At 38.7% G+C, this 12904-nt stretch overlaps 1 protein-coding gene across 1 annotated transcript in view; it reads right to left on the reverse strand.

The window, feature by feature from the left end:
• Positions 1–10742, reverse strand: part of CLIC2 (chloride intracellular channel 2) — a 20737-nt gene extending 9995 nt beyond the window's left edge. The window contains exons 1-3 of the mRNA XM_006773702.2: positions 10428–10742; positions 1219–1328; positions 968–1093 (exon numbers count right to left, since the gene is read on the reverse strand). Of these exons, the coding sequence (XP_006773765.1) occupies positions 968–1093; positions 1219–1328; positions 10428–10484 (293 nt within the window). The 5' untranslated portion in view covers positions 10485–10742. The remainder of the gene's footprint in view (positions 1–967; positions 1094–1218; positions 1329–10427) is intronic.
• Between the last annotated feature and the right edge of the window lie 2162 nt (positions 10743–12904).

Raw genomic sequence — 12904 nt, forward strand, 5'->3', positions numbered from 1 at the left:
TTTTTTAGAGCAGTTTTAAATTCACAGCCAGACTCCTTACCAGTGGAAACTGTGTGATAATAAATGAGTGTTGTTTTAAAACACTGAGTTTGCAGTAATTGGTTATACAGCAATAAAAAAATAAATACAGCAGACTTCCTGTTTCCAGGCACTATCCTGTGTAGGCAGATATATATAACTTCCATTCAAGTGTAGACAGTGCAGTTCTGGCCTCTGGCTAACTGTGAGACCTGTTTCCTGACCTCCAGCCCTTGTGTTGGGCATGTTCTACCTCATGCCATCAGTGATGTGAAAGCCTAGTCATGACCAGTTCTCATGGGTTACACAGTGTTATTACTCCATGCTCTTACTCTTCCCCAACCTTGGGTTATTTCTCTATTTCTAGACCAAAGAGAATTTGCTTTCTTATTTTAAGTATGCTATGTATTTAAAAATAATTTTAAATGTTCTATCTATAGTGTTTGTGTATGTAAAGTTGAAGGGGGAAATTGAGGCATAATCTTTTTCAACCTGTAGAGCTGAGAGATCAGACTGAATAATGAAGGAAGATCATTCATTGAAGATCTTCCGAGGGCTCTCCAACAAAAAGGTCTGATTTTTATCAGTATAAATGCTCCCAAACTTCATTATGGACTAGATAAGGAGGCTGAAATTAAATGTGGCCCAAATTTACCTGCCTTTCCCAGGTTTCCAAGTCTGTTCTTTGCCCTTTCCTAATATACTACCTGCATCCATTAAGTATTAATGGTTTTACATACATTAAATAAATAATTCTGCAGTAAAGTTTTCTAATCATATGTGGAGTGATCAAGTGGGACTTTTGCAAAGTCTTATAGAAATATAACAAAAGACAGGTCTGACATTAAAGAAGAGTGAGCTGTCTAGAACTAAGAATTCTCCATCTGCAATAAATAGGCCAATAAAACAAACGGTCTCAAGAACAATAATACCCTGTAAAATGCTGTACCTTGGAGGAGCCAGTGTCTGCTCTAGAAACTCCTCAATCTTAATGAAGTCTGTTTTCAACTCCTTGTTATACAGCAGGAAGGGAGGATTGGCACCTGGAGCTAAGTCCTTCAGCTCTTCGGGCTTTCTGTGATTATTAAAAATAAGCAAAGTTAGGCCTGTAGATCAGGCACACAGCATACACACACTAACACTGTATGGCTACCTGCCGATTTCAATCCTTTGAATGAAACCTGTCCTGATTTCTCTTACCTGGTCATGTCAACAGTGGTCACGTTGAATTTAACTCCTTTAAGCCAGAGGATCATGAAAAGGCGTTGGCAAAAAGGACAGTTTCCAATACTCTCCCCATCACTTCCAGCCTATTAAGATAAAGAAAGGCCTCATTCATTCATTTGCTCAACAAGTATGTATTGAGCGCCTACTGGGAAATGAGCTAGTTGCTAGAGACAAAGTTAAAAATACTTAATCTTATGGATTCTACCATTAGTGGGCAGAGAGAAACAATGAATCAAATAATCTCATTGTATGTAAAATTACAAGTGTGATGACATCATCATCATCATCATCATCATAAAGTATATATAGTACCAAGATTTGTATAACCATTTCCTACAACAGACATTTTAAATATTCCAAAATTTTTGCTACTCTACTTCAGCAACAAATATTTTTTGTCGTATAACTTGTTGTACCCCTGAGATTATGTCTTTAGAGTTAATCTTTAAAATGGGAGTGCTGAGTAAAAAGTATGTATATTTCCAATTTTGATAGATCTCGCCAAATTTCTTTCCTGAAAGGTATTCCATGTGTTCATTGGCTATTTGATTTCCTTATTTTATGAAGTGTTCATGAAACTTTTACATTTTTCTATTAAGGTGATGACTTTTTGCTTATCGATTTGGAAAAATTATTTGTATACTAAAGATAGTAACTGTTTTAGTACACATTACAGGTAATTTTACAAATGCATGTCTCATGTAAAATTTAAATTTTACATAAAATCCATCATTCTTTTCCTCTATGCAGTCTGGTTTTTCTGATATGCTTAAACAGTATATATATATATATATCAAGATTACAAAATTTACTTTGTTATTTTTTAAATAAAGATGTTCTCTTGTGTTTTTTTTCTAGTACCTTTGCGGTTTAATATTTGCATTTGTTTAATCCATTTGGAACTTCTTTTGTTATAAGAAGTGTAGAGGGACTCCAGCTTTATTATTTTTACAAATAATTAATAGTTGTCTTAATACCAGTTGTTAAAACCATTTCATTGCCCAGTGGTGTGGCTCAGTGGTTGAGTGTCAACTTATGAACCAGGAGGTCATGGTTAAATTCTCGGTCAGGGCACATGCTTAATCCCTAGTGTGGGGCGTCCAGGAGGCAGCCAGTGTGTGTTCTATCTCATCGTTGATGTTTCTATCTCTCCCTTTCTCTCTGAAATCAATAAAAATATATTTATTAAAAAACCCACTTTGTAAGTTGTATAATTGTCTAACCGTTATGCTGTACACCTGAAATATATAATAATAATAATAAACCCCATCCTTCTCCCACTGATTAAAAACAACACATTTTCAGCTTTGAAATTTTATATACACTTGAGTTTATCTGTGGACTCTACTTTTCATTCATTCATTCGTTCTCCCAATAAATATTTACTGAAGAAATAATTTTGTTTTTAACATAGAATAGACATTATATATGCAAAAACAGATATTAAAATAAAAAATAGTCCCCCAAATTCACACTGTTTTAAACTGAGATAAAGCCTTTGAAAAGTCTTTGAAGGAAGGACATGCATGTTATGAGAATGTTTAAGAGAGAAATATAGTTTATATGGGGTTTGTCAGGGAGGCGTTTTCTGAGGAAGTGGCATTTTATTTTTTAAACACTTTATAGACGCTATACAGATAGTAAATAAGGGCATGAAAAGATGTTCAGCATCATTAGTCATCAGGAAAATGCAAACGAAACCCACAATACATTGTCATTACACACACATTAGAATAGCTGAAATTAAAAAGACTGGCCATACCAAGTATTGGCTGGAATGTGGAGCAACTGGAACTGACACAATGTTATTGGGAGTGTAAAATAGCCCAACTGCTTTAGAAAGAGTTTACCAGCAATTCCAATCCTAGGTTAGAAATGAAAGCATATAGCCCTAGAACAGCGGTTCTCAACCTGTGGGTCGCAACCCCTTTGGGGGTCGAACGACCCTTTCACAGGGGTCGCCTAAGACCATCGGAAAACACATATATAATTACATACTGTTTTTGTGATTAATCACTATGCTTTAATTATGTTCAATGTGTAATAATGAAAATACATCCTGTATGTCAGATATTTACATGACGATTCATAACAGTAGCAAATTACAGTTATGAAGTAGCAACGAAAATAATTTTATGGTTGGGGGTCACCACAGCATGGGGAACTGTATTAAAGGGTTGCAGCATTAGGAAGGTTGAGAACCACTGCCCTAGAAAGATGTGTACACGCATGTTCATAGCAAATTTATTCACAATAGCCAAAAACTGGAAACAACTCAAATGTCCTTAATGGATAAACAAATATACTAGTAGTACACCCATACAAGGGAATACTTTAACCATGAAACAAATGAGCTATTGTTGTACACAATATGGGCAAATCTCAAAATAATTATGCTGAGCGAAAGAAGCCAGACAACAAAAGGAGTACATACTGCATGATTCAATCTATAGAAATTTTAAGAAAATGCAGATAAATCTATCCTGACAAAAAGCAGATTAGTGATTGCCTAGCAGGGGAGTAGTGGGATAGAGTGAGGAAGATTGACTGCATTGATTGACTGCCAAGAGACATAAGGGGACGTTATGAGGTGATGGAAATCTTATATAATAAAAGCCTAATATGCAAATCAACCGAACGGTGGAAGACCAGTTACTATGATGCACACTGACCACCAGGAGGCAGATGCTCAACGCAGAAGCTGCCACCAGCCCATAGACCCCAGGCCAGCCAAAGCAGGTGCCAGCGGGGGCCCCCTATTACCCCACCAGTTGCCCCACAGATGGGCCTCGATCACTGGCCAGGCCCAGGGACCTTACCTATGCACCAATTTTGTGCACCGGGCCTCTAGTAGTCTATATTTTGATTGGGGTGGTGGCTACATGTGTGTATACATTTGTCAAAAGTCATTGGATGCACTTAAAATGGGTGCATTTTTTTCTCTTGAAAAAATGTATTTTACTGTTGAGAGTATTACAGATGTCCCCCATTTTTCCCCCTTAACTCCCCTCCACAGGCCTTCCCCCTCAGGCCTTCACCTGTCTATTGTCTGTTCCCATGGGCTGTGCATATATACATATAAGTTTTTTTTATTTATCTCATCCAACCCTCCCTCCCACCTTCCTTCTGAGATCTATCAGTCTGTTCTAAGCTTCCACGTTGATGGTCTTATTTTCTTTTGTCAGTTTATTTTGTTCATTAGATTCCACATGTAAGTGAGATCATGTGATATTTGTCTTTCTCTGACTGGGTTATTTCACTTAGCATAATAATTTCTAGGCCCCTCCATGCTGTTGCAAAAGATAAGAGATCCTTTTTCCATCTGCATAGTATTCCATTTTGTAGATGTACCACAGCTTTTTTACCCAATCATCTACTGATGGGCACTTGGGCTGTTTCCAGATCTTAGTTATTGGTAAGTTGTGCTGCTATGAACATAGGGGTGGATATATTCTATCTGGTTGGTGTTTCAGGATTCCTAGGATATATTCCCAGAAGTAGGATTTCTGGGTCAAATGACAGTTTCTATTTTATGCAAATTATACCTCAATAAAATGTATTATAATAGAGATGTTCAAAAAGAGGGGAAAAAACCTCAAATAAATAATTATGACGAGTTTGCAGACATTGCAATGACAAAGGTAAGGGTATGGACATGGAAGGAGGTGCCTGAGAGATGGTAAAGAATGAGATCACTGGAGGGGGAGGAAGTCAAGGATCTGAGAGACCCTAGTATTGTAAGGGCTATCTGTGTAGATATTAAAGTCACCAAGAATTAGGAATAGTGTTGAAGAGAGTGACAATGATCCAGGAGTTAAAATCTTCAAGAAATAAGGGATAATGACCAGGGGTTTGGATGACTACTATAACAAGGAGGGGTAATGAGTGGTGTAGTCTGATTTTTTGAGACTCAACCTAGGTATTTCTATGGATGGAGGTGGTAGAATGGTCTGAAAACAGGAATGAGGAGCAAGGATACCTAAAGGACACCCATCCCATCTCCTGGCACAGTGGCAAGAGGAATGAGGAAGAAAAGGCAGCCACTTTCTTGAGAGGATTATAGTTGATGTAGTGTCCTCATGGGAGATCCAGGTTTTAGACACCTCAATCTTGCCTGGCCAGCAAACTTGCCATAGCTCAGTGGTGAGTGTTGACCTATGAACTAGGAGGTCATGGTTCAATTCCTGGTCAGGTCACATGCCCAGGTTGCAAGCTCAATCCCCAGTGGGGGATGTGTAGGAGGCAGCTGACCAATGATTCTCTCTCATCAATGATGTTTTTATCTCTCTCTTCTTCTCTGAAATCAATAAAATTATATTCAAAAAATAAAATAAACAATGTCCCAAACTAAATTCTTTCCCTGTTCTTTACTCCATACACTGACCTACTTTTTCTTTAAGGCTCCTAATCCAGTGAAAGTCACTATCATTTGGTATGGACTGAATTGTGTCCGCCCCCCCCCCATTCATATGTTGAAACTCTAATATTCAATGTGATCATATTTGGAGGTGAGGTCTTTGGGAAGTAATTAGGTTTACATGAGGGCATGAGGATGGTTCTATTTTTATTTTTTTTATTTTGTTTTATTGCTTAAAGTATTACAAAGAGTATTACATATGTCTCCTTCCCCCCACCCCTTGACAATCCCCTGGCCTCCCCTACCCCCCAGTGTCTTATGTCCATTGGTTATGCTTATATGCATGCATACAAGTCCTTCGGTTGCTCTTACCCCCGCCCCCTCCCCCAACCCTCCACAGCCTTCCCGCTGTAGTTTGACAGTCGATGCTGCTCTGCCTCTGTATCTATTGAGGATGGTTCTTATGTTGGTATTATGCCTGAATAAGAAGAGACCAAAACTCTCTCTCTCTCTCTCTCTCTCTCTCTCTCTCTCTCTCTCTCTCTCTTTCCTCCAATTCAAGAAGGCAGCCACCTATAAGCCAGGAAAAGAGTTCTCACCAGAAACCAACCATGCTGGCATCTGGATCTGGGACATACAGCCTCTATAACTGTGAGAAATAAATATCTGCTATTGTAGCCACCCAGTTTATGGTATTTTCTTATGGCGGCCTGAGCAAACAAGACATTATCAACCCAGGAGACCAAACTAGAAACTTGGTAATAATCCTTTTGTTTCACTCTGAATATCTACTAATTCTTGTCAGTTTTTACCTATAAATATCTCCAAATAAGTGCAGTTCTCACATTTTCCATGGCTATTATGTCATTCATTCATTCAATGTTTATTTGATGCTTACTATGTCCAACGCTAGCTTTCCAAGCCCAACCCATCAGCCTCTCTTCATCTCTTGAATCTATATTTCCTCTTTTGCCTCAGTCTGTAGAAGGAAATAAAAGCGACTTCATCTTACAGCAGCTCTGACCTGTCATTTCTACTAGTACTATTAAGGCCTGAGAAGCCATGAGCATAATTCTAGTTTTTAGGTAAATTTTCCTTTCCCTGGCAGTGGGTGCGACACAGAAAATCATGTTTATTGTTGCTCTTTGTGATGTCACGAAGAGGTATGGGAAATAGCCACCAACTTGCCAGCTGATTTCTTTTGTAACAGAAGTCAGACTGAGGATGCAGTCACAACTAGTGTGAGTGGAAACATGATTAGGGGTGGGAAGCAGGAAGAAAAATGGCCTCTGATAATAGATACAGCAGGAAGGGTGGACCGCCTTTGGCAAAAGGAAAGGCAAAAACAGTGAAGTGGGTGGGGGGACTGCAGCAAAGTTTTACAGGAAAACTGTAGTTTTTTTCTTGTTTATATTATGCTGATTTAAAGTGCCATCACATAAAATTTTAGGTTGTAAATTTCCTAGCCTGATTGATGAATTATCTACCTCTTAAGTGTCATTAGCTGGCAAAGCCAGGACATGGTCATTTACTGAAACAACTTATTTCTCTTTGTCTTTGTGATCTAAGTTTCTAAACATAAAAAATAATAATAGCCACAATACCTGACATTTATTAAGTGTTAACTATGTTAACAACTGCTCTGTTTTACATATCTGTTTTATTTAATCCTCACATTGAAGATGACCCTGTGTGGTAGGTTCTGTTGTTACTCATGTTTTACAGATGAGGAAATTGAAACTCAGAGAAGCTGACTTGCTTAAGTAGCCTCATTTAGACAAGAGTTGATGACATATGTATTCTTTTTTATAAAAATATGTTTTTATTGATTTTAGAGCGAGGGAGGATAGAAACATCAATGATGAGAGAGAATTATTTATCAGCTGCCTCCTGCACTCCCCACACTGGGGATCAAGCCCGCAATCTGGGCATGTACCCTGACCTTCTGATTCATAGGTCAACACTGAACTATTGAGCCACACCAGCTGGGTGACATATGTACTCTTTTCATGTAGCAAATCCAGGACTATCTACTCCAGAACTTATATTCTTTAATGCAGCTTTCTCTCATCTAATAGTTTTGTTGGATTTAAAAAAATTAATTGGTTGTTATGTTAGTTCTAAGAGAGTTTGAAAAAGGTCTGAACATTCAGAGTAGAGTATCATCTCTTTCTTCTTTCCCACATAGACAACATGTTTTAGACAAACATTACATATAGAATTTTGGCCAAATGTTAGATGCTATCATGTTATGTACAGACCTACTAAAAGTTAATTTTAGACTGTTTGGTAGAAAACACAAAAACTTCATTTAACAATGAACAACAAACCAGTAAGATAAATGCTGCAGTTAGATAAAATAAAATGTGTTAGAAAATCTTTTATTTTTAGTATCTGGATATAAATCTTGCCCAAATCATACAGAGCTGAAAGGCAATGTTTCATTGACTATATGGAACACATAGGTGATGTGATATAAATTCTTAATTATGATAGGGAAGTGCTTAAAATCTTACAGGAACCTCATCAGGGCCTGGGGAAGAAGTTGTGGTAAGGTTTTTAAGTTACAACCAAAGGTATCTGGGGAAATCACAGACTCATTTAATCTTTAGAACGATACCTCATTATCTATAAATGAGATACCACTGGTGAAGAGCAGTGCTTTTAAAAGTTACTCATCAATATTTTTCGTCCCTCTCAATTTCTGTGTCCCCTTCCACCATCTTCTATTAAACTTCTAGATATCTGAGGATCACATCTTAAAACAAAGCAAAACAAAAACCTGGACCAGATGATACTCAAGATTCTTCCAGGAAACCTTTCATCTGTATCAGTGTCATTAGAGAAGCATATACCTAAAGGATTCCATCTGATGAAATTCTGGAAAATTTTTGAAAAACTTGCCAAATTGAAAACAATCAAATAAGATTAGACATATCTATTTTATTTTTAAAATTAAATGTAAATTTACCCATCACCTTTTATCCCCTTTATGCCCTCTACCACCTCCCCTCAACCTCCTTCATCTGTAATCACCACACTGTTGTCCACAGACACAGCTATGCTAAGGAATTGGAATCCTATCATTCACTGGCCATGTGACTTTGCATGAAGTTAGTTTCTCTTTGCTTTAATTTCTGTATCCATAAAATATGGTTACTAATAAACCACTTAGCACAGTGCCTGCCATATAGTAAATAAGTGCTTAGTTATTTTAACCTGAGAGTTATTATTTAACTCAACATTTGTTCATCCAAAATATGCTTTCCTAACTTCTCCTGTCCAGATTACCACCCAAATATGGGCAAACTATGAAGATAAACACACAGATCAAAGGCAACCACTGGTTACGGTGTGATTAGATTGAATGAACTGTTTAGATAAAAGAAGCACTTTTGTTATCCTATGAAAAGACATTACCTCTGGTTTGGAATTGGTAGACGTGAAAGGCCAGTTAGAAAATTAAGGCTTATTTATATCATTTCTGAGCAGTCACATGTTTTGCTAGAATCCAGAGATAGGACAAGTAGTTCTTATGCTCCATGGTCCAGCGATCATTTGTTTGGATTGCTTTGCAATGCAAGACTTCAAGGGTTTCTCTGCCACAATTTTGAAAAGGAAGGTTGATTATATCTTTGGTGTATATATACAACCAGTTGTTAAAAATTTTTAAATGATTGGAAAAATATTACTTTGGCTAACTGAAGTTTAAGCTAACATTTGGTAAGCATACGTTATTTTATGTCTTTGTATGCCATCAAGGGGCTATATAGTTTTAGAGGTAAGTTACTTATACTTTATTACCTGAGCTTACTTATCTAGAAATGGTGACACTATTACTACAATGATGAATACTGTTACCACTATTATTACTGATCTACTATCACTACTAATGCTATAGCTCCTAAGTTTTTGGTAGCACTAAATGAGACAATATATGTAAGTTGTTAAAAAGCATCAAGCATGATATAAGAGTTCGTTACCATTAGCATCCCGAATACCTCCAATAGTCAATGAAAGTATAGAGAACAAATAGTTAATATAAGCAAGGATTTAGGAAATTATGTAATTTCTACTTGGAATAACCCACGCACAATTATTTCTCTTTTTCTCTTGATGAGTTAATTTAGAAACACATGTTCCTTTCTCCTGCTTTAGGGGTTTTCCAAAGGGCTTTTCTGAAAAGTTAAGGCCAAAAAAAAAAAAAAAAAAGCACCACCAAGGCAGACCATAAAGGTAACATAGCATTCTGAAATGCCTCCTTCTCACATAACAGGCACACAGACCCTTGGCTTTATTCTCCTATAGTGTCCATGTGAACCTGCTGTGATGCTTGTCCATTGTGGGAGCATTTTAGAAAGCTCTGTCTGGGCCATGTGTGGGAATGGGGCTCTCCGGCTATTCTTGCACCTCTTCTCCCCCTATTCAGGCCTTCTAAAACCTATCGCATAAAACGCAGAGTGTGAGAGCTGGAAAACTCTTACGGATCATTTTGTCAGCCTCCTGCATGGCTAGATGGAGAGAGTGGAGAGGGAGGAAGGGGTTTGGCCAAAGTTACATAGGAAACTACTAAGAATACAATTTAGTTGCTCTACCAAGCAGTCTAGTGTTCCTTCCACTATGTCTCCGTGCCTTTTCCAGGTGAGATGTTTTCCTGTTGTTATCTAAGAACAACCACACACCCAGGCATCCTTCTGGGACTCAGAATAGAAATACAATTACAAAATTCTTTCCTATCTCTAGCTCAAATGATGCCCTTTTAAGATGAAGCTGAGGCCCAGGGTCAAGAAAGAAAATATTCTGTTGTTATAGCTAGAAAACTTACCTTCACGAAAAGCTCAATCTCAGGATCTGCTTGAATGTTGGGCCTCAGGCCTGCCATCTTTCTGTTTTCACTGCTAGTTGGCAGCCCCTGACTCCTGCACAGCCCGCAGCACTTGTGAACTTCTTTCTTCCAGTTTCACCCAAAGGCTCAAATACAGTTGGTGCTTTAAGAGAACAGTCCAGTTTTTAATGGAGTGAGTCAGAGCTGGGGCCAAATTTTCTTCTCAAGAGGTGGGAGGCCGAGAATTCTAGATGCTTGAGAGCACCTCTTGAATTTGTTTTCCTTCTTCCTCTTGACCTATCATTTGAATCAAGGAGGAGCCAAAGGGGTGTGTTTAAACTGGCTAGCTAGCAAGATGAGGGTGTTTCCACCGATGTTTCAACGCCATGAGTCAGCAGAGGAGAAACAAACACACACAAACACACACATGCAGTTCTGGCTTCTATATATCAAGTACACCAGATGTTCTCTCGAGCCTCCCTTTGAGTCCTGGGCTCTATGCCCAGAATATGGCCTCTTATTACTGTTCCTGTAACCTGACAGCAACAGAATGCTCTTCCAGGAAAAGGACCAGAAGTGACTTGGGTTTTTATCATTGAAAAGGATGTTTATCTAACAATACTGACTAAAAGGGGGTTATAAAAGTGTATGTACTTCATCAAATGTCCCCCACCCCCGATTCTACTGCTTCCACTGTGAGATTTCCCTTCTGGGTTGCAAATTTCACTTCTCTCTTCTTACCCAGGGAATGTTTGCTGGGGTGGTTGAGTCTGGGGGACATCTTCTGAATGTCCCACCTCATTCTTTATCTGGGAAGTGTGGACTGGGATGGATCATTCCTTGCTTTGGCATCTGTGTTAGGAACCACAAGCAGTTGTGCATCTCTGCTTGGCAACCCTGGGAACAGCAGTAAAATATCCAAACATCACTCAGCAACTGCAGTGCCTCTAGCAGCTGTGTTTTCTGCCTGCCAGGAAGGGGGGAGGTGGTGCTGGATTAATGCACCTTTTGGTAGGAAGAGTCTCTGATCAGAGCCAAAGTGAACATAGATCCACCAGTTGGACACCTTCGTGACCCTCTTTCTACAACACGAACTATTTCCCCTGCTCATATAGGCTGTACATGCGCCTGCCATGGACCTCATGTAAGAATTTACAGAAGAAGGGGCTGTTGACAAAACCCATCTGTGCACAAAGCAACTCGCTGCGATTGGCAGCACAGGGGACAGTGAGTTCGGGAGGACAACAGGAATTCAACTTGAAGCATGCTGAGTGGGAGGCATCCTCACTGTTCCCCATTCCCTGAAGCCAATCAGTGCCAAATCTTGTCACTGCTGCCTCCTGGGTATTTTTAAATCCCACCCACTTCTGTTTGCCTGCCACTGCTACTCCAGATTTCAAGCCAGAATCATTCTTTTTTGGTGATTTTTAAACAATTTATTTTAGAAGATCTAAATCATTGCTAGGCCCTCAGTCCTCATGGGAAAAGCACCACTCCCACCATCACCACAGCAGCAGCAGCACCAACAACATGCAACAGCCCAAGGAGCTCTGTATGATGCCTAATAAACTGTCAAAGTGATGAAATATTTTTTCTTTATTTTATTTTATTTTGTTTTTCCCATCACCATTTATCCCCCCATATACCTCTTCCACTTCCAGACCCCCTCCCCTGACAGTGACCACACCATAAATTCTTTCTCTTTTGCTCAATCCCTCTAACCCCCGAACACTCCCTCCTGCTAGAGCTGTCTGCCTGCTCTCTATCTATGAGTCAGTCTCTATTTTGTTTCTTAGTTCAGTTTGTTCATTAAATTCCACATATGAGTGAAATCATATGATACTTGTCTTTCTCTGACTGGCTTATTTCACTTAGCATAATATTTTCCAGATCCATCCAGGCTGTTGCAAAGGGGAAAATTTTCAACCTTTTTAAGGCCGAGTAGTATTCTATTGTGTAAATGTACCACAGCTGTTTTATTCATTCATCTACTGATGGACACTTGGCTGCTTCTGAATCTTTTTCCTCTGCTTTTCAGGGTATTTAAAAAAATCTTGTTTGGAGATATAATTTACACAACATAAAATTGACTCATTTTAAGTGTACACCTTTAAGGATTTTTAGTAAATTTGTTGAGTGGTGCAACCACGACCACAGTCCAGTTTTAGACATTTCCATCACCTCAGTGACATCTCTCTCTTACCCATTCGCACTTAATCCCTGTTACCACCCCCAGCCCCTAGCAACCATTAATCTGCTTTCTGTGCCTACGGATTTGCCTATTCTGAACATCTTATACAAATGCAGTCATACAGTATGTGGTCTTTTGTGACTTTCTTTTACTCATCATGATATTTTCTTTAAAAATATATATTTTTATTGATTTCAGAAAGGAAGGGCGAGGGAAAGAAAGACAGAAATATCAATGATGAGAGAGAATCATTGATCGGCTGCATCCTGCACTCCCCCAAACTGGG

This window comes from Myotis davidii, unplaced genomic scaffold (genome assembly GCF_000327345.1).
Source record: "Myotis davidii unplaced genomic scaffold, ASM32734v1 scaffold546, whole genome shotgun sequence".
In the NCBI taxonomy this organism is placed as follows: domain Eukaryota; kingdom Metazoa; phylum Chordata; class Mammalia; order Chiroptera; family Vespertilionidae; genus Myotis; species Myotis davidii.